Genomic DNA, 27,872 nt, shown 5'->3' with positions numbered 1-27,872 from the left:
TATTACAAAACGACGTGCTTTTCTCTTCCCAACCTTTCTCTCAAGGAAAACTGACTGACACAAGTGCGGTGAATTTTAACAATTTTAGGACTGCAACAATCTCAATCACCTAATAGTAGTGCATGTGGATAGTGCAAGTTTGTCAGGTGTATGCTAACAGTGATTCGCGTTCTCTACAATAGTAGACAACTTCAAACTTTAAATCCTCTATCAACATTCATGCATTTTAAAATAAAACAAAAAATATAAAGCTATTTTTGAACGAATTAAAAAATTGATTAATAGATAGAATCTACATTAACAATACAGGATGAAGAGGTAGGTGAAGAATGTTAAAATAACATAAAAAGTGCGGTTATATGCATTAATGTGACACCGATAATGAAATGATATGCATAATATATACAAATAATAGCGTTCGCACTAGTGTACTACTAAGGGAACAAACAGCAGCAGTAGAGGAGAGAGTCATGCTTGCTGGTTGTAGGCCACCAGCGGCAGGCGAAGTAAACTGCTGTACCCTTGTTCGGTTACTCCAGCGCGGCTGTCGTGACGCGTATCGTCTGACGTCCTCGAAAGCGCTACTCGCCATGTTGGCGAAGAGAGGCTCTCCCGTCATATAAAGGTCAAAGACACACGAGTCAAAAAAGAAATCTGTAACTAACTGATCTCTGCACATCTGCTGGGCAGTGGCATATGATAATTTCTGGCTTGATGTGCCGACTGAAACATTAGTAAGAACTTCACCAACGTTGACACGCTCAGTGATGGGACAACTGTCGACGCACAGCTGACGCAGTGAGTGTATATCAGGGTTATTTATCGTACCGTTTAATACTTTGTCAGGTATACGTATTCCTACACTAAAATATTGCCCATTTATCTGGCGAATTATGACGGTAGAATCTATGTATCGCAGATATATCTCTACCTACAACAGAGAACATGCGCGTCGGTTAACATACTCAGCATGGAATGGCCTAAAAAATCACTAGCGTTGAATAAGATCACTGACACACGAGCATATACTCTCTAAGGAAAACAGCTGTTCATACCTACATTTCTATAATTAACTGCTAATACAAGAGAAAAAGATTGCATACGCATGTAAGAGCAGGTAATTCTGTCAGTAACCCAGGCATCACACGCTTTGTTAGCCTTGGAGAATGTCGCTTACGACTTGCACACAAACATTGCACAAGGCTGAGTGTCAAAGGGCATCACTACTGGTACAAATGGGAAAATGAGCAAAAAAGATCAACACCCAAAACTAAAAAAATGTTTTGACTGACACGGAAATCGCATATTTTCAATATTTGTCTTTTCATCATAATAAAATTCCTGCATTAATTTTTATAGACTTTGTATTTGTGAGAAAAACTGCTTTACTCCGAATGTTTGCCCTCATGCTGGAAGTCATGGAAGATTAGGCTCCTACAAGCTCTACAATTGCTAATAACGCTGCTCATCTTGGACCCGCTATATACAGCAGCATTCAGCTGATAATACGCGAGCTTTACCGCTGCCAGCTGACCTCAGCGCCTAGGCCTAACAACATCCCCAGGGCTATCATCCGCATAGCCAACCATTATCACTTGATGTTTTCCTATTTAAGAAAGGTCAACCTTCATTTTGGCACGCTAATGTAATGCTGTTCATTGAATGATATCTTTTTGATACAATACATTGCCAGAAAACTGCCAGTAGCTTGGCATTTGTAAGCACTCAGCGAGCGCAACGATCAAGGCGCAGGCAAAGCAATGCTATCAAAGAGCAGGTTACGCTATCCAGTGAATAGTCTGATGGTGAGCAAGTTATGGCATACAAATAGAGTCAGTCTGTTACAATAATTACTCTAACCAATAAGCGCTGTGCAAGCCACTGGCAACCACAAAGACGGCTTGCCTTACGTGATAAACCCAGAGTCACACTGCCTAATGGGGGCCCTACCTATGGCCTATCATCACTCGGAAGGTGGCTGGTACATTCATAAGCTTGAATAGCTACCACAGCAGGACCCCTCTGACATAATGAACAATGGCTATCAGAAAGACCACATATTTCATACAGGCTGTGAAAACATGTCAGTCACTGCTAGACTTTCTTTCTATGCCCTACATCACTGAAAGCTTTCGGTATGCTCAATGAAAAGTAAACACCGCTGCTTGATGCCGATGGTTAAGCATATCTTAACAGAAACTTATCGAAGCATTTCAAATTATATAACACTAGCCGAGGATGTGCACTGGTAGCTGTTCAAGAGGTTGTAATAGTCATATTTTAACAGTTGACAAAAAGAGTTTGTGAGGAATTTGGGAAAAGTTATGGCAGCCAAACTTCACACGAGAGCATCACTTCAGAAGTGGCAAATGGCTAGGCACAGGTAACCACAAAGGGTCAATCTACACATACCTGCTCGCCTGGAGTCACAGTCTTGACTTGAATGCTGCCATAAGAGCCATACTCTTTCATTCCATCTGAGAAGGATGAGGGCAGAGAACCAGTCTCAGCTGAGTAAAAAACAGGTTCCCTTGAACCACAGAAGGCACCGCTGTGAGACCCACTGCCACTGGCTTTCACCACGACGGTTACCTTTGACAGAAAAGACAATCATAGAGATCCCAACTGCATAATTTAGGTGTTGTACAAGATAAGAATATTACAGTAGAAAAACCGATGAATGCAACACCATAATACGAGCAACAAGTTTCCAGGACAGGCTCGTTGAATGCTATTCGTTACAAACACAGCAGCAAAATATTTGCACTGTGAGGAAGCTCTCAGAGAGTAGCTGGCATAGACTGATGTGGAGTGAGGAAATGACACCTGCCGCGAGTTGTCACTGTGATACTTCAAACTATTCAGCAATTATCACCCAGTGGAGTTAGACAGATCTTAATTAAAATGATCCCTGATGCAACATAGCATGTGAAAGGGTACATAAAAAGAGAAAGGGTGGAGAAGTAGAGAAGGGGCAGAGAAGAGTACACAAGAAAAGGAGTAGCAAAGAAAACAAGGGGTAGAAAGGAAAAGAAGGGGTAGAAAAGAAGGGGTAGGGAGGAAGAGAAGGGGTAGAGAGGAAGAGAAGGGGTAGAGAAGAAGAGAAGGGGTAGCGAAGAAGAGAAGGGGTAAAGAAGAAGAGAAGGGGTAGAGAAAAAGAGAAGGGGTAGAGAAGAAGAGAAGGGGTAGAGAAGAAGAGAAGGGGTAGAGAAGAAGGGAAGGGGTAGAGAGGAAGAGAAGGGGTAGAGAAGGGGTAGAGAAGAAGAGAAGGGGTAGAGAAGAAGGGAAGGGGTAGAGAAGAAGGGAAGGGGTAGAGAAAAAGAGAAGGGGTAGAGAAGAAGAGAAGGGGTAGAGAAGAAGGGAAGGGGTAGAGAGGAAGAGAAGGGGTAGAGAGGAAGAGAAGGGGTAGAGAGGAAGAGAAGGGGTAGAGAGGAAGAGAAGGGGTAGAGAAGAAGAGAAGGGGTAGAGAAGAAGGGAAGGGGTAGAAAAGAAGAGAAGGGGTAGAGAAGAAGGGAAGAAGTAACGATGAAGAGAAGGAGTAGCGAAGAAGAGTAGAGAAGAAGAGAAGGGGGTAGACAAGAAGAGCAGGTAAAGCCGTACTGGATTAGGATTTGTTGAGCACAGATTATGGGTGATTAGCCACACCTCGCTCTCCCTTGTGGAGCGCTTTGGTCAGCCTTTGTCTGCCACTGGCTTACTGTGCAGCGGCCAGCACTTGTGCCTACGCAACCCAACCGTGATAGCAAATCTGCCATAAATCACGAAAATTTGACTTTATTTTCACTTTGAATATGCAAATAGGACAGAAGAGATCTTTCTTTCAGAGGGCTAGAGGCCATGCGTCATGCTCAGTTTGGAAAGATATTCAACGTGTGTACTATAGCTATAGATGTCTTAGCAACGATTAAATGTTTGTATCTAAGCAGTTTGACTTCTAGCAATGATTTGGCAAGAGAGCAAACCAAAAAATGTAAAAATTCTTTGATGACATACTTTGGTGAAATAATCTGAGTAATAAATCAATGAATGAAGTTCAAATTAGCTGCTCCAAGAGTTATCAAGCAAACTACGAACGAAAAGAGACTGGGGACAAACTGGGTAAGTCTCATGTTGAATAAGAATTAGAGATTGAAGATGGAGTGGAGGGGAGCTGGCGCAAGCTACGCCACTGTTGAGCTGAACAAGCTAAACAAAACAACTTCTCTTCCCACAAATGAAAGAGACAAAAAGGCCTTTAGTGACAACGGACACTAATGCTGAGATAAAAGGGTTTCAATAAAGCTGCTACTTGAAGCGTAAAGTTCTGATGAATGTATCAACTGAACGCATTGCATTTTCATTCCCCACACACCTCTCAAACAAAAGCTCTCTTATTTATGCTGCGCTAATCAAACACATGCGATGATAGCCATTTGAAAGGAGTCGGGATGAAAAGCACACCACAATGATGGCTTGTGGCTTCCACTGGGCCACTCAACGCAGTCGATTGAATGCAGCCAGGCGCACGGGGCAAACTCGGCATGGCCGAGGTAGCACCTGTTTCCTTATTGCTCCTAGCTCAGCCGAGTTTTGGCAATTAGAAAATGGAATCCCACGCTGTATTTGACACTCTCGGGCTTGTATATATGCAAAGTAGAAACAGAACATCACATTGAAGTGATTTGTAAGGCAATGAGTTGATTGCAGACATCTGTATGCCCTACATTATAGATAGGGAATAGAAGACAGCTACTGACGGAGCACACCCGCCGTAGATGATAGAGCTAATGTGATACAAACTAGGCAAGCCCTTATCAGGGTGGCTAGCATAGTGAAACAAGCTCAAGGGTTGTCGTGCATCTTGTAGAACAACGCTATCTGCTTGTCGACATGAGCCGTAAAGATAACACGCTGAGCCAGGCTACCCATGGTGGCCCCACTCGAGCTTCAAGCCTGTAGAGAAGACGCGATAACAGACTGAAAATTTCTATTAATGCATTTACACACTAGTCCCAAAGTCACAACCATTCCATTGACAATTGAAACAAGTACCATCAGCTGGCACATCATCCAAAGCTTGAAACCAACCTTTTGTGTGACGGTGGCAGCACGAGTGCTGGCAGACAGAGGAGAGTTGGTTACTTGAACAGTTAAGAACTCGTTGTCTATGAGTGGCCAGGCTCCCTCGAGTTTGCATGTGACCTCCTCACCACTGAATGTGACGAGGTGTGGATCTCCAAACAGAGCGCAGTATGTGTAGACAGGTTCGCCTTTGAATTTACAAGGAGTTGTTGGCTTCACATAGACTGGACCAGGGCCCTCAGGGTAGATCGGGCCATCGTCTGTGCAGTTGTTCGTCCTAAACTCGGCGCGGAGCACACGTTTTGTGCCCTGATAATCAAGAGAGCCAGCGCAAACGGCGCTGTCCATCTCATCAAGACACGCTCTGTAGGTTCTCAGAACCGTACACTTGCGGGCCTGCTGGTTGCTAACCCCTGGCACATCTGCTTGGTAGTACGTGTTGGCCTCCTGGTAAACTTCCCAACATGGTTGAGCATTGCAACTACCGTCCTCACCTACAAACCATAGAAACTTTCTATTTAAAAAATTAACCTGGTTTGAAGAATGCTTTTGAAAGCTGCAGTCTCTGAAAGAAAGGAAGTGTCAGCAAAGTTGAAAGGCATAATTTCATGGCAGTATAAAAACTTGGCAGAGCCTAACAGGTACTTGGGCTTGTGAGAGCAAACAGTAGTTATAATGACAGCGTATCATATAGACAGGATGCAGTAATAACAATTCAATACAATTTAAACACTGGTCAAAGCAAATAACAAAAATTTCAAAGCTATGTAAATCTTATTCCATTGCAGCGCTCAGGTGACATACTAGAATGTCTCGCTTCAAACAAACAAGTCAGAGCTCCGTGGCTCCTTAATTCTCCTCCTAAATGCTCAGAGACCGGGTAATGAGCCATAAGAGCAACTACCACAGTAATGCATCTCAACCATTACAGACTGAGTTATGCTAGGTTAAAACATCATAACTAGACTTACACATAGATACTTACCATTAGCAAGCATGAGCTGAATGAGAAGACTTGCCAGAAGACATAATGATGTACCTCCCTTCCATTCCAGCATTCCCATATGGACTAAAGATGCAACTTCTGGTAAACTTCTTGTCACATTTCCAAAGTTGCTTTCTTTCCAATACAGTGTCTCAAACCATCAGCTAAGGTTACTACTTCTGTTAACGAAAATCCCTAAAATATGTAGGTAAAGGTTTATTCTAGATATCACTGTCGTGTAAAACAACAAGAGAAAACCATTACGCTACATATTACATACCATTACGGCACATACTTATGTAATGTTTGATATTAGAAAACACTGTCACATTGATTATTCGATCCATGCAAATCAAACTCAAAAATAACTAATAACCAGTTGATTAAGGGATACGATTCATTAGCACAAGTATAGTCTACTACTTTTGACATATACATAAAATCATTAAATAAAAGGCTACATCTATGATATTAAACAATGTGCAAAAATGCTTAGCAGAATGGTTTGAAACATACTTTATCAATTCGTGGTACACCATGGTAGAACATACAAGCACTGGAAAGAAGATAGGAAGAAGTGATACTGGCAATACAATTGCACTTTATTATCAATACTTAACGCTATCTAATCAATTAGCAAAAATACATAAACATACACATTTCTAAACTGAGAAGGTCTGTAATGGTAGGCTAGCTATCTGATTCAGAATGAGTGACTATTTCGGAATCGTTCTATTTGTGTTATTTGGTAATAAGATTGTAAAAAATGTTAACAGTAAAGATTCGCTTCGGTATATTATAGGGTATACTATTCCAGAGTTTTATTTTATTCGATGAAATGTTACCGAATTCCTTATTACTATAAGACTAATACAATTAATTAATTGCTCAATTCATGGAACTATTTTTAAAATAGGACAGGTTCTATATTTCTATAATTAGCTTCAAGAAAGATTTTGTTACAGTTTTGACAAGTCACTAACTAATTGCAATGTGTAAGTCTCCTAAAAACGCACAGTCTACAGACAACCACAGTTTACGACAACCTTGCGCTGACAATGATGTAAACCATAGTTGAAAGGCAAAATTATCGTAATCGTTAGAAACTAAGGAAATGTTAGAGTATTTGGCTTCAAGTTTAGATATTATCAATAACTTTCAAATAAACAGAAGGTTTTGAAACACCGATGGTACCGTTAAATGGTTTTACCAACTATTTAAAGCTCTGAACTATTTTCAAACCCTACTCATTATACGAACAAATAATAGCGTAATATGTTTATATATTCACTATTTATAAAACAAACATAAAACTTACTTGGTAATATAGAAATATATCCTTTGGTTTCTATTTAGTTTATAACTGTACGAATAATTAAATGCACTGTTGTAAAATGAAACGCAACGAGAAGTTTCGGAAATCAAGAAATAACTATGTTCTTCATTTGGTAAACATCAACCACTCGTTGACCGTTTCGAGATTGTAGCCCGTAGTCCTGCCGCTTTGCATGGTGTCCAATAATCGGTGGTTATTATAACCGCTTGTCCTCATCCACAAAGACTGTGGGCGGGAATTTCTTTTCGGCATTATCTATTAGTCTGATTTTGTACCTTTAATAGTCGTAACAGAGGCGTCCACTCAATCGCGCTTTATGATTGTAATATAACGCTATTTCGTAGCATTTATCTAAATTATATATGAATGTAAGATAAGCTTTAAAAAAGTCATATTTATCTTATGTTTTAGATAAAAAAAACTTTCAGAACCATTGCAGACGACAGTTGGTGGCTACTACATCAATGCTAAGAATAGACAACTCCGGAGTAGAGAAGTGGCCGAGGACAGGACGTATACAAAGAATCGCCTTGGGTGGTGACAAGCTTAGAAATTGCTATCGGACAATGTCACAAGACTAGCTGTTATTCAACTATTCAAACCTGTGTTGTACCTTTTTCGCAAAGATTTATTATTATCTAGCATGCTAAAGAATTATAAATGTACGTTACTACATATTGTTCTTTTTTATATACCCCAGCACACCCTCATACCATAAGGTGGGCTTGTACCTTAAGGTGGGCTTGTATAATCACTGTTAGTGAACACAGATTTATTAAGATAAGCATAGCTGAAAGCAAAAAGCCCTTGATTTATAAGCTTCAGATATGTTCACCTTTTGCAGAATTATTGGTTTAAGAATCAGGCATCTCCTTCTAGGCGAGTCAGCATGCAGAATGTTATATAGTGTTCAACTCGGCTTGGTCCTCTTAGTTGTATTCCTTAAAAATATTGAATCATTGATGAGTCAATTTTAATGTTGTCTTAGACCAGTACCTAACCGTATAGATTCAGACAAAGGATATTTGTAGAATTATTTGGCGACTGTCAAGCTATCATTGATGGTATTTGTATGCTATTACAATTAAAGTAATGCTGGCCCAATATTCACACCAAAAGCAACATCAATAAAACAAGCTTTTATAGACACAGGAGTATTTGTAATAATTAGTAAAAGCTAATCAATGGTGAAAGCCACCTACTAATAACCAATATAACTGGTTACTCAAGCTAGAAAGCTTTTGCTTTCTACAAGACTTTATACTCTAATATTGGCATATAGTTAATATAATATAATTATGTTAAGTGATAGTCTGCTTTGTGGACTTTTTATTTGACATCTCAGCCCCATAGCCTTTTTCACCTCCTCTTCATCAACAAAAGTGTCTCGACTCAAAGAAACTTCCTCAATCAGAATGTTTGTTAAATAACTGGGCACTCACAATATGACATGGTAAATATGCAAAATTCATGTCAAACTAGCCTGTGTTCTCGCAATATTACACACTAAATATGTATAACTCATTTCAAACTAGCCTGTGTTCTCACGATATGACACAGTAAATATGCATAACTCATGTCAAACTAGCCTGTGTTCTCGCAATACAACACACTAAATATGTATAACTCATTTCAAACTAGCCTGTGTTCTCACGATATGACACAGTAAATATGCATAACTCATGTCAAACTAGCCTGTGTTCTCGCAATACAACACACTAAATATGTATAACTCATTTCAAACTAGCCTGTGTTCTCACGATATGACACAGTAAATATGCATAACTCATGTCAAACTAGCCTGTGTTCTCACAATATGACACGGTAAATATGCATAACTCATGTCAAACTAGCCCGTGTTTTCCCAACAGGTTATGCCAGCTTTCTCCACATTTCTAGCCATCCCTAAAACAACATTTACAGAAGTCTTGATTGTTTATACATCAAATGTTTATGTATCCTTCATGCCTATCATCTCTACACTTTTGAACTTTTTTCAAACAGAATAGAAAATGTGGCTAAAATTTTACAATCAAAATCAATTGTTAGGATCTCCTTCCTATTCATTGCCAATAGTGAGACCAATTGATTATCTTTTGTAATAGATATAGACATACCTCTTTGCATTCTTGTCAAGGCTAGCTAAGTTAACATACATCTCTGACGCGTTATCCACTCTATAGAAGCTATGCGATAAACTTGTGAGAAAAACAATAACAAGAATGATCATTGACATTTCTAAAATTTAACGCCAATATCTCAAAATACTTGCTGATTCATCATTTTTGTATTCATCTAAACATTTGCCAGGTTCGGCGTTTGATCCTCCTCAGGCCTGTGAAGCACCTTATAATGAAACACTCACTTTTTATCTCAAGAGTTGAGAGTCCTTCGTAAAACATAGTTGCCTTAAAGTAAACATTCGTGGTCTCCTCGAACCAAGCTAATGCCTTGGCAACTGTTGGTCTTACATCAATGGCAAAAGTTCTTTTTGGCAGTTTAACTAGAAAAAAACCAATACATTTTTGTGACAAACCCTTAATGACTCTAATTACAAATACCTTATTTTATGTGTGGTTGTATTTGAGTGTTGTATATTCTTAACCTGGGTAAAGGACTCACCACACATTAACAAGTTTAGTATAGGTTTCTACCAGGTCTGTCAAAGGTCTTCTCGTTAGTTCTCTATTCCTGCTGAACTATCAGTGATAAACGCGCACATAGTTAAGTTCAAGGTTATACTTGACTTACTGATGCGAGTCATGACTTACTGTTGCGAGTCATGACTTACTGATGCGAGTCATGACTTACTGATGCGAGTCATGACTTACTGTTGCGAGTCATGACTTACTGATGCGAGTCATGACTTACTGATGCAAGTCATGACTTACTGATGCAAGTCATGACTTACTGATGCGAGTCATAACTTAGTTTCTACTATGACCTTTCTCTTTAGTTCATCCCTCGTCTAATCTATCATTTTCATGATTTCAACTACTTGCACTATGAGTGAGAAATCTTTTGATTCAATTTCGATAGTAATCCAAAAAAGATACATGTAGAAGTTGTATCTAAATGGTGTGATCGTTGTTATACTCACCCTGTAACAGTGATCTAGAAGTTAAACCTTACAGATTATCTTCTTGAAGATTTTTCTTGAAGGTATCTTATTGTTAATTTTTTATTCGAACTGGGTACGATTGTTATACTATGAATGTTGTACTACTATTGTTGTACTACAAATTTTGTAGTACAAATTTTGTACTATTAATGTTGTACTATGAATGTTGTACTACGAATGTTGTACTACGAATGTTGTACTACGAATGTTGTACTACGAATGTTGTACTACGAATGTTGTACTACGAATGTTGTACTACGAATGTTGTACTACAAATGTTGCCTACTTTTGTTGGCATGGGGTTCATGAGTCAAAATTGAATGTCGCTATGATTGTTTTGAACCCATACAATTGGTCTCATCTTTTACGTGAGCTTTCTCAATGCATGTTAGCCTTCAGGTCATCCATCCATCTGTCTAAAGCTACACTTACAGATAATAAGCTAAGTCCACCCATCTGTCTGAAGTCACACTTTCAGATCAGAAGCTAAATCCATCCATTTTTCTGAAGCCACTCTTACAGATCAGAAGTTAACTCCATCCGTCTGTCTGAAGCCACACTTACAGATCAGAAGTTAACTCCACCCGTCTGTCTGAAGTCACACTTACAGATCAGAAGTCAAGTCCACCCATCTGTCTGAAGTCACACTTACAGATCAGAAGTTAAGTCCACCAATCTGTTTGAAGCCACACTTACAGATCAGAAGCTAAGTCTACCCATTTGTCTGAAGCTACACTTACGGATCAGAAGCTAAGTCCATCCATTTGTCTGAAGCTACACTTACAGATCAGAAGCTAAGTCCACCCATCTGTCTGAAGTCACACTTACAGATCAGAAGTTAAGTCCATCCATTTGTCTGAAGCTACACTTACAGATCAGAAGCTAAGTCTACCCATTTGTCTGAAGCTACACTTACAGATCAGAAGCTACGTCCACCCATCTGTCTGAAGCTACACTTACAGATCAGAAGCTAAGTCCGCCTATCTGTCACGAAGCCACGCTCACATTTACAAATCAGGAAAATTAAATACTTTCAATGAGATTCAAACTCATGACTTCCGTTTTGGGAGTCTGACGCTCCATCACTCGCACCAACCGACCGCCTTTTCGCATGTTGGAATACTTGTGCAGTTAGTTATTACATCTGACGATCTATTACAGCACTTTCGGTGCCTGGTTACTAGTGAATTATACAAATATAGGCTAGCTAACTTGCAGCCATGCAAATTAGGTAATCAATGCCCATCGCTCATTCAACAGCCAAGCTTAACTTTTGGACTGAATACAAAATAACTACTGAAGTTGTCACATCTTTATGTCATGGTACATACTGAAATACCTTTCGTCAATATTTTTGCTCATTAAATAGTATCAGCACCGTATCCTGAGTGAACAGAGTAACTGTCTGAGGCGATGCGATGAAGTAATCACTGAATAAGCTTAACAAACTTTCATTCCACAGCTAAGTTATGCCGACATATGCGAGTAAAAATGGCTGGAAACAGGATATTAAACAATGGCAGTATGTACTTTGTACTACCACTCAATATATATTGATACAGTTGTAGGGGTCTATAGTAATCTAGAAGCATTCAATTCAATTGTAAAGCAAGTTGATTATTTGAGGTCAACGCGGTTTCAATTATGCACGCAATTGGCTTCACATGGAACTCCATGTGGATATATTGATGGTAATTATCATACATGTATATGCATACTTCACTACGTATTAACTGAGTGATAACAGATTTCAGGAATAAGCAATGCTCACTTCAAAACTAACAGGTGTGTTGTAGAAATAATGTTGATATGTTGTATAAATGTGTAATTAACGTGAGAATTCTCTTACATATAGGACTGAAGTGGACTTATGGCTGATGAAGAGATCACTTAGTAGCACAAATATGAATACCACATGAAAAAAGTCAACTAAAATTAATTTCTAATAAAAGTTATTGTGTCATCATCTCATTTGTCACTGTTGTCTCAATAAGGATATAATTGAAAAGGGACCCGCAAGGGTTGTTTGAAGAACATCCACCTCATGATGAGATTATAAATTTATATTTAATTGAAAATATGATAAATATCACTTGTAAAAATGAAGTTTTATGGCTATTTAATTGCAAGTAATTGAAATAGTCAAGTAAATGCACTAGTATTTAAACATCACGTTATAGATATTCAATGTTGTTAGATGCTTTTAAATTTTTTGCAAGTATTAATTTTATACTAACTCATGTAAACATTGCTTGCTTTAGCCAGGAGTATACTTAAAGTTGATGGCCGTGTCAGTGATTTTAGCAGAAAACTTAACCATATGTTTTCTGCTTGTTTAACCTTAATATGGTATTCAGTTAAAAATATCGTTTCAATCAAAATGACTGCTATGAAGTGGCTACTATTGATACCAATTAAGATACCGTAAAACCCCTATTTGAATGCTACCTATATTTGATCGCCACTATAGAAGGGTTGAAAAATAGAGCTCCATGGCATTCAAATAAAGGTTTTACAATAGTTATAATCTCTACTTTCAGTCCAGATACATGAACCATGTACACCAATGAGTTACTGTTTGTATCACATGGTTGATAGAGTTCAGTTGGCTAACTTACCTATTGAGAAGGAAACTGGTTTTGAGAAAAAAGGGGACGTCATGGTAAAGATAAGATATAACAAAGGTACATATATACCGTATATTCATACTAGCTGCATTATCCGTCAATGGAAACAGATTCAAGTACAGCAAGAGATTTATTAAGAGTTGTCTTTCATACTGTAAAACGACTCCAAATATGCAGTCTACTGTAATTGTTGCACTGATCAGACTATGTCAACACATATGCAGTCATATATATTAATAATGTTGGAGAGAACAATGAAAATCTGCCACGTGTTTTACAGCTAGTCTACAATGCATCAGTCTCAAACCACTTAAATTAGAGTTGTCCTATTTTTGTGCAGAGAATTGATAATGAAATTGACATTGCTAGGCAAACTGAAGTTCTTCAAACTGACAGTATTGAAAAATTTTGCATCTTTTAAGAAATTTTACGAAATATTTTGCTAATGCACTGCTGAGCTATTGCCAGCATTTATTGAATAGAGACTTTTACATGCTTAAAAGTTAAAACACTAATCATGGCTCACCAGTTCTTCATCTATAGCCTGTATTTTGACATGGTATATACAAACAGTGCAGCAGTAATGTGGTTGTGTTGATAAAGTTTATTATCAGTAAAATTTACATGTATAACAGCACAGACAGTATGATATCAAGGCAAATACAGCATTAGCACCTTACAATAATAAAACATAACGCCAACATGATAGCCTTTTTGCCGAGCAGAAACTGCTGAGTAAACACGGTTACAGCTAGAACAGGCCAGAACTGCTACTAAAAGCATTTCTAAAAGTGAATGAGATGGTGTGCTGTTTTGTAATATACCCTGCTCTTTTTCTTCTCACCGTCGCCTATCGCAACGCTCCGAGTACCCGCGCAAGTTCTGTAGTAGCTGGAGTTCTGTAGTACTCATCGCTGGAAAAAAGTAAAAGTAACTCAGCCGCAAAAGGAAAGGAACATATTTACTATCACCAACAGTGGCAAATCCAACATTTTTAAGTAGTGGAGATGTGGCAATTCATAGACGCAATTCATTGTGTTTAAATGAAACAACATAGGCTAGCAGTATTTCTTTTATTTCTTTATACAAGTACATGTATCAGCATAAGTTTATCGATTAATCAATACACCAATCAATACATCAATCAGTTCATTGATCAGCACATCGATCAATACATTGAATAATACATAAATCAATACATGTACATTGATCGATACATTGATCAATACATCGATCAATACCTGATTTAATGGACCTTAATATTGGAAAGAATGGAGCTTTACTCATTACTTGCTAGTATTAAACCAAGATTCTGCCTCAAGTTGAGTCATGCTATTATAGGTACATGTACTTCTCGTAACTCATTACCGAAGTAGGTTCAGCATAAATTAAACTTCATTTGTTGTAAGTTAATGAAAGTTTGAGTAATTTATCTCTATCACCATCTCTAAATTTACTCATTGTGTGTCCTACACTTCTGTTCTCATTACTATCAGATGTAATAGTAATAATAGCTTTATTTGTTATAAAATATAAAGAGTTCGTTTTATTGAATTAATCTTTATAAAGGCATTATTATAAAATTGTAGACTGTGGAACAAAGTAAATAAATTACAGGATACTACTTTAGAAGTAATATGTGTTCCACCATGTGACAGTTTTAACATATGAAGCAGATCTCAGAATGCATCATAGGTAAAGATTTGACTACTCGTGGGGTCTGTTGAGTGTATAGAAAGACAGTCTTACGTTTACTGAATCAGACTGGCAGCAGTTTAGAGATTCAGTCAGATGATACTTTGGTGTTTGTTTGTGTCAATAGCACTGCGATAGTTCTGCAGATGACTTGAAAATTGATAAAGCTGAAAAAATTTCTAACAACTTAAAAAACAGGTTTGAATGCAAATGAAGTATTATACCAAGACTGATGCGTGTCCAGTTGTCTTCAAAACTGAGGGAATCGTTGTCATATCATTCAGGACATCGTAGGTACGATAGGTAGGACCTATCATAGGTACATGTATTTCTCTCAACTGACTAGACGATTAGGCTCAGCATGAATCACCAAGAACTAAACCAGAGCTGAGGACATCCCAAGATTAAACGTACATTTCTCATAGTCAAATATATTACATACGGCTGAACTAGGTTGAAAGTAAGTGTGGTACATACAGTTTGGCGAGACCATTGTCACATAGGGTACATACAGCTGTACTAGATAGAAGGTAAGTAGGGTACATACAGTTGGGTGAGGCCATAGTCAAGTAGGGTACATACAGTTGTACTAAATAGAAGGTAAGTATGGTGCATATAGCTTGGTGCGGCTATAGTCAAGTAGGGTACATCCATCTGAATTGTTAAAGATGATGGCTCAGTGAAGCTGTTAGCTATTTATGTTGAGTAAAGCATAATATAGCTAGCAAGCAGCTATTAATAGCTCGCTGGCTATAATAGCTAACAAACCACTATTAATGATTAAAGTAAATGTGACTTTAATAGATGAATGTTTGTACCCAGTCAGCTTCCTAAATATTGCCATTTCCAGAAGAGAGTTGAGTGTATGTAGTACAAGTTTAACGGGTTACAGAGATTACGCCTACAAGAGGATTCGGCTACAAGAGGTTTCGCCTACACTTCCTAGAGGTTACGTCTACACTTCCTGGAGGTTACGTCTACACTTCCTGGAGATTACGTCTACAGTTATGGAGATGGTGCATACCATTGATTGTTGAAGAAAAAATGTAAGAAAAATGGTAAAAAGTAATGCAATAATAGTGTTTTCACTTAACATTGATTGAAAAAACATACTATTGATTAAAGTCATCTATCAATCAGAACGAAAATCGTGGAAGTGTAAAATAAAAACAATTTAATATCTCCTTTCCTTTCTTGGCTTTCTTAACGATTACTACCACTGCTACTATTACTACTGGTGGCTGTCCGGAGCCACAAGAACGCTAAGATGTGTGCTTAAAATCTCAAAGCTTTGGTAGATGCTTTGAGTCTGATAAAATCATCACCACCTTAGGGTGGTAGTACCATTCGTTGTACTACGAATTATTATTTATTGATAGTTTGTAATTAATTAATAGTCTGCAACTAACGGTGAACTAGTATTAATAATTTGATATATTGGGCGTTGGTCTGTCTGCTTATAGTAATTTAATAGTCAAACGAGTGTGGGTAAATGAATGAGACAAAATAATATGATTATTTGCGAATAAATAACAAAAAAATAAATAGTTGTTTTATAACTAAATTGTTCCATTCTTCTGGTCACTTTTAATGTTTTACGCATTGCTTTGTTTTAGCTTGCTTTGTAAAACATTGTTTTAGCAATGTCTTATGCATTGCTAATATATACAGAGTAGTAGTAATATTATATCTTTGGTATATTATACCATATACATAATATATATTACATATAATTATGTAGTGGTTTTATTATTTTGTGTTGCAAGCAAGGTTGATTGATCGAAAGGTTGAATCATGAGTTAAAACTGTTTGTCTTGGGATGGCTAATTGTGATAAGTAACATTACATTCAAAATTTCATCCTCTTAGCAGTACAATTAGTCTAAAACTGTAAATTATGAAACGCCAATACCGTGTAGCAGGCTGTACGCTACCATTTTCCATGTATGTAGCTTTGTACGCAACATCTAAATTACAAGTCCCAAGTAGCGAATGGGACCAATGTCAATATTGGTATATTGATATTGGTCCTGATCAATAAGTCAATATCACCACCCAGAATTTTACTAAAAACATTATGACAAAGTTTAACTCATCTGTCTTTCAAGGTTTCAAAATAATTAATTTCTCATAGTTGAAGAAAACTAACTCTGCTTTTTTGTCTATACAAAAATCTCAGTGCAGCGTGTTGAGTTCACTTTAGTAAAGTAATATCCTTTGTAAGGTAAAGGTCACAAACCATGCAGCCATACTCAGGACCAGGTCTAACTCGTGAAGTATCAGCTATCTTTCTTGTCTTTTGATCTGCATCTTTCAGAACCATTGTAAGCATGCCGATTAATTGCTCTTCCTCGGATTCAATTTTAAAAATATGTTGATTAAATTTCAGATCATTCTGCAACTCTACCACAAAACAAGGATTAGAAGTCACACTTTGAAGATGGTGATCATATAAGATGAGAAAGTTATTTGTATCCATTGGCAAAGACGACTTGCCAATAGAGAGATGGTAATACTTTTGTGGATTAAATCATGTGCCAAATTTTGGCTCAAGATTCAAGAGAGCATAAATCTTGTTGCAGCATGGGAGCTTTGTCTTGTGTAGCTGTTGAGGCTTTGTGTTATCAGCTAAGTTGTCAGTTCATCTTCGGCCACTTTTTTGGCACTCACATGGAGTCCCTTAATACCTCGTCTCTTAGCCTACCAAGCATCATTTTATGCAATATGTAGCAGGCACAAAAATAGCTCTAGACTCTCTCAACAAGCGGTTTGGGAGTTGTCTGTTAGAGTTTTGCTGTTGTTGAGCACACGACTCCTTTCTTAAAGCTAGTCTAAACAGGCTAAACTAGCTCATACAATGATTAGCAGGGCTTTTGGCTCACAAAAATGAAGCAAAGGTTTAATCATTATATTACTGTTTGAACATTTTAGAATATTATACCTATAACCTAGCTTAAGTTGATTTGTTCTGTATCTTGCAAAAATCTTGCAAAATCTTGCATTTGTTCTCTGTGCAAATTTTCTTATCCGCTCACTGTTGGGTTTCTGATGTATCGAGGTAGAGAAAGTAAATTGCATTATCATACTTTCTAATATTCTCAAAAAACATACTGCTTTTTCATGACCTTCTACTCTACTTTGTAGAACATTGAAAGTCGATTGAGAAAGAATGATGACAGTCAGAAGATAGGGTGATATGACGATACATACGTTATTGAACAAATACTAGTACAAGTACAGATACTACCATTTTAAGATGTATCATTGACATGATGGTGCTTATATGTGATGAATGAGAAAATGGAGCAAACAAATCTGTAACTGGATGTTTGTATTTTTTTGCAGAATAAATCCTAAACTTATAATCTATCTATTGATTCAATTGATGAAATAGGAAAACTTCAGCAAGTAAAAATACTGCAAGAATGTGTACTTAACATATAAACTGTTGTGTGTACAAAAGTAGCCCAATTCCTCCAAATTATACAAAAGTGAGTAATTTTGTATAAGTCTAAATGATATTCACTTCGAAATAGTCTTTTAATGTATGCTTATTATATAGCAAAGCTAAAGAGAAGGAGCAGTTATAGTAGCCATGCAAGGAGATTGAGAAATGGGTTTTTACTTCATTTCAAAGATATTTATTACAGCATTACAATGTGGTTGAAGCTATGGCCACTTTAGCATAATTTTATCAAACGTGCTTAATTGTTTTGTGGTATTTTTGTTAATTTAGAGTTGGCTCCTTTATATGTCATATTTTTTCTTGCTAAAACAATATTGTTTAGTAAATAATTTTTTTTTTATCAAAGTAAAATAACAGGTTATATGCAGAAAAATCAAATTTTTATGAGAGCCTTCTTTTGCTCATTTATGATGGATGACACTATTGTAAATCATAACTTGTATTTGTAATTTACTCTGTATATATGCATATGTACCCAAGGGTGATCTCAACCGGCTGTGAGGGAGGCTCCATGTAAAAGTGAAACATAATGGTATGCAATAGGAGATAAAAAACAACTCCAAAGTTATGAAATGATATATTGACCAACAACCATTGATCACTTTTAGTGATGGGCTGCTGATAACATAGAAATACTCAGTTATTGACATGTGTCTGTATGTATAAGAGTAACAACTTCAAAAATACATACGCTTGTTTTTTGCTTAATAATTCAATAAAAATGTGGTTTTAACTTCAATAACACGGTGTGTTACAAATGAACGACTGTTAAATCACCATGGTTCCCAATAATCAACTCGAATTAAATTTATATATTTGCAAGGATTTGATATATGGATGATTATAGGATTTGATATAAAAATAATTTACATAATAAAATACATCAACACACGTTCATAACATGCATTCATCGAGCCATTCGTAATTTTCTGCATCACAATTCACAGAATTAAAGTAGGGGCAATATCCTAGATCGTAGGCATAGTCTATCAGCTTGTAGACGTAATCTCCTGTAGGCAAAATCACTTGTAGACGTAGTCTCCTGTAGGCAAAATCACTTGTAGGCGTATTCTCCTGTAGGCAAAATCACTTGTAGGCGTAATCTCCTGTAGGCAAAATCACTTGTAGGCGTAATCTCTGGCACCCAGTTTAACGTAGCTAAGTTATAGTCATGCAGGTTGTACAGTTGAATTTAAGTTCATTCAGTTCAACTACTTTGATTTAAATATTCCATTTATTTTAAGCTTACCCAAAATTCTAATATAAAAAATCGCATGTCAGCTTCTAGCACAGTTAGCTGGTATAACTAAAGATTTAAAGTAGAATTCAGAAAGTGTTCTTCAACAAAATGAAGATTGCCTTAAATTCTAAATGAAACAAGTTAGATAGTGATGAAATTAGAATAAGTGCATGTGTCATCACAGAGTTAGCAAAGCCTATTTTACATTCTCATCAGTGGCTTTACTGCATAAATGTTAAAATATTTTATAATGCAAAATTTTTTTTATCATAGCTATAGCTATGTATTTTTTGTTATGTTTAATCTAAGCAACTTTTTATCGAGTTTTTTTTAAATGCTGAATCGAAGCTATACTCATGGTGTGAAAACTGGCTGGTAATAGGTCAAGTATTTTATGCTGTTATCTGATGATGTCGGTAAACCAGTTTGTAGACTTTGAGGAAAGGCATGGCTGATGAGAAGCCCTCTTAAACCAGAGCAGATGTAGGTATTGTTACAGAAGGTTCAACTCATTGATTAAACCGATAGTTTTGCGATGTTAACCATACCATCTGTTGATCTTGTTTCGATTAAGGATATCGAAAACACAAAGAACACAAAGTTTGTAAACTGACCTGCCTGTCAGTAAGTTGTCTCATACTTACAGGTGTCCATCATCTGTCTTTTGTACTGGTAAAATTTTTGCAATTTCAAAGTTTTTGATTTCTTTTAATTGTTTTAAAAATTATTGTGCTAATAAAACTTATGTAACTTGAAAAGCTTTTGAAATTTGTTTCTTAAATTGTTTCAAATTTATAAAAATAAAACTTTTGCAACTTTAAAGTTTTTGAATTTTTTTCTTAAAGTTGTTTTTTAATTTTCAAGATTCAATTTTCTATAAAAGGATAAATAATGAGATACAAAAATTTGGTGTTTTATTTCATCAAAATTCTGGTTTTATACAATGATTTAAAAGGATTAGCACAAAAAGATCTTCAAAATTTTTTTGGTAAGGTTTGAGTTTCTTGGAGCATATCAAAAAATTCAATTTGATTTCTGGTGTGACTATATTTGACAGAATGGTATATGAAGTTATGAAACAGATGACTTAGTAGATCTGCCAACTGTTTCTTTGTTTTCAGTTAAAAAGCTGCTAAGCTGTATGACACCTCTGACATGTGACACTTGTTCTAAGCAGGTGGCTGTCAGTTATTGCATAAATTGTCGAGAGAAGATATGTAACATCCTTAATCAGGTGGGTTTGCTTTTCGCTCTCCAGACGTGTTCATGCAAGGCAAAAACAAATTAAAGAATTAATTCATTTTTAATGATATAGTATTCAAATGTTTTGCATAATTTTTAGTCTTGTGCTACTAGCCCAGCTTGTTTTTTACCTTTGTGATCTGACTATTTGCTCGATCTACAAAATACATGCAATGGTGTTCAACGAATAAATACACATGTACCAGTGAGTAAAACTATGATAAATTTAGTGTTTAAATAAGACAGCGTATGTTATATAATAAAAAAATATAATATAATATAAACAAAAAATATAATAACACTTCGGTAAAACCCGAAGTGTTTGTCATAAACTAGTACTACGATAAGTTTTATATTGAGCTTTTTATTGGCCTTTCAATTCACGTGAGAACATACGTGACAAGACGATAACCAAATTTCGTGGTTACGTCATCGAAATAAAGAGATTCCAATCTACGGCGGCATTTCGTTTTTGAGCTTTTAAGAGCTTGTAATCACATTTCCACATATTTGGCACTTACAACACAACAGAGTAAGACATGGTAAATCTTTTGATACCAAATAACTGTAATGTGAATTTTGTTGCAAGTCAACCTTTAAGAAAAGCACAAGATAACATGTATAATCATAGCCATGCTTTACATAATTGTTCCACACGAAGCAAAAACGTACCTTAGAATGAATTTGGTCATTTCAGAGTTTTGCTTCCATAAGATGCTGTTTGTCTGAGAACTTAAAAAATTTTTTTATTTTACTTGTCATTTTCGTAAATCAAAAGTTGTCACGAACTTGCTTCAACAAACCTCTGACTGAAGTGGCAAAATTTTGATTTAGTAAATTAACACCAAAAATGTCATCCACTTCCTTTTGAATGTATCCCTAATTGAATCATAACTAGTTATTTTGATTTTATTGACATCATGAGTAACAATAGTTGTAGGTTGAAAAATTTAACTTAAAAATGTGTGAGATGCACTTATTTGTAATAAAGTCACATACCGAAGCATCAGTACGTGAAAGGCTCAAAGATTGAATTTACTAGTCGAGTTACTAGTTGAGAGTTGAAATAAATCAGATTCAGAATCTACCAAATATTCATATACTAATTGTTAACAGGTGTTAGTGGTAACACAAATCTAGAAATATAGACATTGAAATCAAACAAAGAATCAAGTGTCTCAAACCAAGATGGCTGCCATCGTTCTTAATAACATCCTTTTTACAAGAAAATCACATTTAGTGTAGGCTTCGATCAAACCTGATAGAATATTTGAAAAGTTTGTGGTTTATGAATACTAAAATGTGCCAAGTTTTAAATTTTATGCTTTGACTTAGTTACTACATAATTAATGATCTCATTCTAAGGTACACACTAGCTAGGAGAGGCTTCAATGCCATCCCATATTCTGCTTGAAAAGCAAGACAGTAGTCCTCCACTTTACGGTTCCAGTATCAAGAATTCAATTGTACTATGCAATTCCCATATTACAATTGAATTCCCATACACTTAATGAGAGCGGTGAGCAATAGTTTAAAGAATGCTGCCAGCTATACCCCAAAGTGAAAGTTTGCTAATGAAACCTGTCACGTAGCTGACTCCATGTAAGCTTATGTAAAAGCATTTTTACATTGAATGATGAATGTGCTTAAATCGTTGGAGTTGTTTACCCTTTCTGCAGTGTACCACTGTATTACTCCTACATAAACCTATCCAAAATATATGGGCTGTGAAAAGAGTCCATATTTGTAAGCCAAGTTTATAAACGTTTAAAATTTAAACAGTGTAAATTGGGACGGGAATCATCTTTTGGGGATAACATAACAAACGAATCCAATCACTTTATGGTGAGGAGCTGTAGTAATTGTTATCCTATTTCTTTGCAGGACACCAAGAAAGTATTACATAAAATAATATCTATTTTGTCACATAGTAGCAAATTTTTGATCAAAAATAGGGTTATATTGCAGCTATGCAAGTATAAAATTATTACAGGTAAGTATATAGATAAATTAATAAATAAATTAATAATAAATTATTAGATAAATTAATATTACTCATATAAGTATGTATATAAGTATGTATATGGATTTATATGGTGATGCAAAGTTAGCTTCCAGAGTAGAAAGTGAACTAATAGCTCCAATTGTAGCAACCTAAATGGTCACAACCTTTTGTATATGCCATACCCTATAAACCCTATAAACCCTATAAACCCTATAAACCCTATAAACCCTATAAACCCTATAAACCCTATAAACCCTATAAACCCTATAAACCTAGTTTGTTTTTAATTAACCTATTAAACGATACAACTAGATTTATTGTGTTAAAAGTATCAGTTTTAATGACATAACATAGACTCTACAAAATAAGTTATGACATTCTTTAACAGAGTCACCTGGCATACTTTGGTGAGAGACATGATGTTATACCTATTTCTCTGTATCAAGCTTTGCTGATTACCTAATATAAAACACACTTGTGTGAACACCACCATCAAGCACTTAGCAAAGCTTGTCAGATGTGTGACAAATTCATTTGAAACGAGCATGACATTCGCAACGAATGGTGTCAAGGAAGCGCAGAAAATGTGTTTTTACATATACATCAGCACTGTCATGAAAGATACTAAAGATCAGATAGTCTGCTAAAACTAAAAACTAAACTACTGTATTTTACCCAATTTTTTTACACGCTATTATTGTTCAGATAGAAGATTCGAACATTGGTTCCAGTCTCAAAAAATTGAGAGAGGAGATAACTTTTAAGTTCAGCACTTTGCTTCAGGCTGCTAACAAAAAGATGACAGAGATGTGTAAGTTGGATAAGGAAGTATGGAGGGTACCAGATAAGGAAGAACATGTGTAGAGCAGTTAAAGATGGTGGATATTATTTGCGAGGAGCAGGTGAGTGTAGGTGTAGATAAAACAGTATAGGTGGAGGGTAGTGCAGGTGAGTGTAGGTGTAAATAAAACAGTATAGGTAGAGGGTAGTGCAGGTGAGTGTAAGTGTAGATGAAACAGTGTAGGTTGAGGGTAGTGCAGGTGAGTGTAGATGTAGATAAAATAGTGTAGGTGGATGGTAGTGCAGGTGAGTGTAGGTGTAAATAAAACAGTGTAGGTGGAGGGTAGTGCAGGTGAGTGTAGATGTAGATAAAATAGTGTAGGTGGATGGTAGTGCAGGTGAGTGTAGGTGTAAATAAAACAGTGTAGGTGGAGGGTAGTGCAGGTGAGTGTAGATGTAGATAAAACAATGTAGGTGGAGGGTAGTGCGGGTGAGTGTAGGTGTAGATAAAACAGTGTAGGTGGGGGGTAGTGCAGGTGAGTGTAGGTGTAGATAAAACAGGGAGAGAAAATTAACGTTTAAGCTTTAAACCTCTTGCTATGCTTTTTTCAAAATATTAAATGGTGGAAAAGTGTTGTCAGACCTGAAGTCGCGACGCAACAACCTCTGCATAAGCCTGAGAAATAAGATTATTTGCTAAATTGATGTCTCATTCATAATAGCAGTTACAAAATGGCTCCTTATATTTTTGAGTACAGTAAAGGCTCCAATAACATAAACCTCTTATAACTTAAATTCCATTTAACGTAAAAAGTTCATGTCAAATTTTTTTTATCACATAAAAAAATTTATATAACGTAAAGTATCAAGTTAATACAAGTTTTCAAATTTGATTTGAATAGCAGGAATCTCATAGTTAGCCTTGAAAATATTGTTTTAGTTGTTCGGAACAGATTGTTTACATTGTTGGAGAGTCTACTGTATCTTACATTCCTTGCTGGGTGCTCATGATTCGCTGGGATTAAGAACACCAGTATAGCTTTTGACCTAAAGGTAGATGATACGGTAGAAGGTTTACGGTTGGTCTAAAGTCTTGGATGAAAATTGTTCATATTGATTAGGATAATAGAATATACTGTAAAAAGAACTGTACACGATAGTAATCACTGCACAAGTTTTCTACTTGTTAGCTCTTTTGCAACGATATGGAATTTTTAATCATTTTATGTTTGGCTCATGACATGAAACGAAATTTTGATTTTTTGGTAACTCAATTGTAAATACTTTTTGCTTTCACACCAAAGCCATCATCAGCATAGAATGTTCAACCTTGAAAGAGCGTATCTATGACTACCAGATCAGATTAACCAATCGTGTTGACGTATTCAACTCTGAGCTTATGGCTAAAAAGGAATGTCTGGAAGAATCTCGTGCAAAGGTACATACATGTAGATGGATGAAGGTCAGTCATGTGACGGAAAAGATTAAAGGGAGGCAGCAGATGTCGGAGGACCTAAAAGATGAAGCTATCGTATCAACCACTGAGATAGCTCAACCTCAGTGTAGAGTTTGTTGGAAACTCTAAATATTGAATTCACTCAGGATTTTAAGAGAGACGATTTCACTGGTGAAGTGTGCGGTTCACAATCTTCATTTTTTACCGTGAAACCTGAAATAATATTTCAGTACCATTTTTATACCAACTTGCTAAACACAATAATTATGAATGTAATAAAATATGAAAAGTTACAGTATGATAGCAAGTAAAAGTACTGAACACCAAATGAAATGTGACAAGAAACAATATAACATGGTATAATAAAATAAAACAGCATATGCAACTAACCTGTAATCTCTAATAAATAATCCCTTAGCAATTGACAACTTAATAATTAAGAGTAATAATTCAAATCTGGCTGCCTTCTACAGAAGTTAGAAAAACGTCACGCTATGAGTTAAGCAAAACCTTAGCTTATGACTCAACGCAGGCAACTATCATTGATCAGCAGGAATTAGACCAATTTAACTCAGCATGAACTCCAGAAAGGCTAAACTAATGAACTTTTCCTACACTCAGCATAAGAGGTAATATAAGACAGGAACTAGAGAGTTCAATTCTAATGGCAGTAAAGCTATAGACACAAGATCGTGCTTATATAAAATGGTTTTAAGATATACTACTGAATGTCTGGTGTTGCACAGGTAATAAACACAGTTTTGCACAGAAAATTTATTTTTATTTAGCATATACTACATTTACTACTCTAGCTGAAGAACTGAAGATTGCTCTTACCAAGCATGAAATTATAATAGTAATCAAGTGTTTTATCTAAAGTTATAGTCTGTTTTATTGATTTTAATAATTTTTAAATATACTAATGTTTAGGGTGGCGGGTTCACCGGTATGTGTATCAACCATCAAAATTTTCTACAATGTGTAATATTTAAAGAATTTGATCGTTGTACACATAGATATAGTAAACCATATATATAGGGTTTACTATATCTATGGTTGTACAAGAAGTTCATTCGAGGAAAATGGAAATACAAATTTTTTTAAACTTCAAATCATGAGAAAAGTGTTTTATGTAATTCAAATAAATTTAGAGAAACAATAAAACAACAGTCGAGGTGTTTAAATATAAAATAATTAGCAAATAATGACTAGATAAAATCTGTTTTACTTTAATATTTACAATAAAAGCTATTTGATGATACAATTAATGCAGACTGAGAAAACAAAATAAAAATCGTGAATATGTTGAATTAATAATAACAATGAGTACATAAAAGTGTGTGTAAAAAAAGATTACTGTTCCAGCTATCCATTAAAATTTTGAATACGCCGATACTGGTACCTCCCGATACTGTTATAAACATAAAAAAAAGGTAATTAAATGCATCAATGAAGCGCACGAGGGTACTTTGTCTGCCTGAACAGGGAAATAATATAGAGGCGAGTCTGACTTGAGAATGTCTATGTGAAGAGTTTTTAGTCTTACAATTTTTAGCTATTGCCCTTTCCAAGAACTGGAATTTGAAGATTGAAATTGCACCGTTACAGTAACACAGTAAAGGATCATTTGAAATAGAAACACCACATTTGAAAACTACACTTTAAAAAATAGGTAATGGGTTTTTAAATGATTTTTAAAAGATGTTAAAAATAAAAACAAATGCACAAGGCAATATTGATTAATAATAAAAAGTACATACTCATTTAGCTTGTATCCTGCAATCGCTATAAGGATACAAGGATACGGTAGATAACAAAGCTGTGACAATAAGAATGACTTAGCCTTGTGGTTAGGTGTGTGTGTTTGCAAACTTAGGATTGCAACTGCCCTGTGTTCAATTCCAGTGCTGTGTGGGTTTTTCATTGCTAAATATTAATTGCTATAATTGAGCACTAAGATTTCTATAGATTGAGCTGATCTATAGAAATCTTGAATATCCCTTAAGAAAAATGACCTAAAGTTGTTGTACCACGAGTTGTCAACTAATCTTTTATCACCTCGAGACATCCACAAGACACTGACTGCAGATCATTCCAAACAGGCTTTTAATTACTCTGATCTTTCTGCTCTTAATTTGTCAAATGCCTGTAATCAGATTTTAAAATCTTAAAAAATATGTAGATCAAAGTACGTAAATATTTTTTGAGAGTCACATGAAAATGCAAACACATACCTTTGCCTCGCAGTCTTTGCAATAAGAAATTCAAACTCGTAAGTGTTTTATTACATCATCAGATAACATATTGCTGCAACTGACACAACTAGATAATAAAAAACAAATTATTGACTAAAAGTTTGTAAACCAATTCAGACTTCTTCATAACAAAAATGGCACCACTGAAAAAGTAAAGTATGCTTATGTCAGTATGGTGATTGTTAACCATTTTTTAGCACCATTTGATTGATTATATCAATTGTTTGTTTATGAAACCACCTTAGACAGATTGAGATTTAGTATGGTAATGAGGAATATACTGCAGTGCTGACTACAGTTGGGTAGGTATAGCACCCCGATTCTAGCTCCATAAGTGAAAAAAATATCTTGGCATGAAGTTAGCTGTTACTAATGATGATAGTCTGTATGCGATTGTCTTCAGCTCCAAATAGTATTTGGTCATTGCTAGAACTTGATAATTATATCAAAAGTTTAGACGTGAACCCTAGATATTAACAGTTTGGCAGCTACTATTGTTACTGAAAGGCTATAGCAATTGGGAAGATTACAGATGTATATAATAATGAGAAAACAACTCCTTATAATACTAGCGCAGTGGTGTGTAATGTGCTAAGTTTGAACA

The 27,872-nt window shown here is 35.8% G+C and overlaps 1 protein-coding gene and 1 long non-coding RNA gene across 3 annotated transcripts; one reads left to right on the top strand and one right to left on the bottom strand.

The window, feature by feature from the left end:
• Positions 1-203: 203 nt before the first annotated feature.
• LOC137400783 (repulsive guidance molecule B-like) lies at positions 204-7,549 on the bottom strand. 2 transcript variants are annotated; one of them, XM_068087123.1, is made up of 5 exons: positions 7,365-7,549; positions 6,047-6,241; positions 5,068-5,555; positions 2,413-2,592; positions 204-931 (listed from the first exon to the last, which is right to left on the bottom strand). In XM_068087123.1, the coding sequence occupies exons 2-5, from the start codon at positions 6,123-6,125 to the stop codon at positions 365-367; spliced, it is 1,314 nt and encodes a 437-aa protein (XP_067943224.1). In that variant the 5' UTR covers positions 6,126-6,241; positions 7,365-7,549; the 3' UTR covers positions 204-364. The 2 variants fall into 2 exon arrangements, with proteins under 2 accessions (XP_067943224.1, XP_067943227.1); XM_068087126.1 differs by having other exon boundaries at positions 6,047-6,225.
• A 7,880-nt stretch (positions 7,550-15,429) lies between these two features.
• Positions 15,430-18,193, top strand: LOC137408253 (uncharacterized). Its single transcript, XR_010980062.1, has 3 exons — positions 15,430-15,871; positions 17,214-17,333; positions 17,969-18,193. It is a non-coding gene; the product is annotated as an uncharacterized lncRNA (long non-coding RNA).
• The last annotated feature ends 9,679 nt before the right edge of the window (positions 18,194-27,872 follow it).

Source organism: Watersipora subatra, chromosome 1, assembly GCF_963576615.1.
Source record: "Watersipora subatra chromosome 1, tzWatSuba1.1, whole genome shotgun sequence".
Taxonomy (NCBI): Eukaryota; Metazoa; Bryozoa; class Gymnolaemata; order Cheilostomatida; family Watersiporidae; genus Watersipora; species Watersipora subatra.
This window is presented reverse-complemented; position numbering and strand designations above follow the sequence as displayed.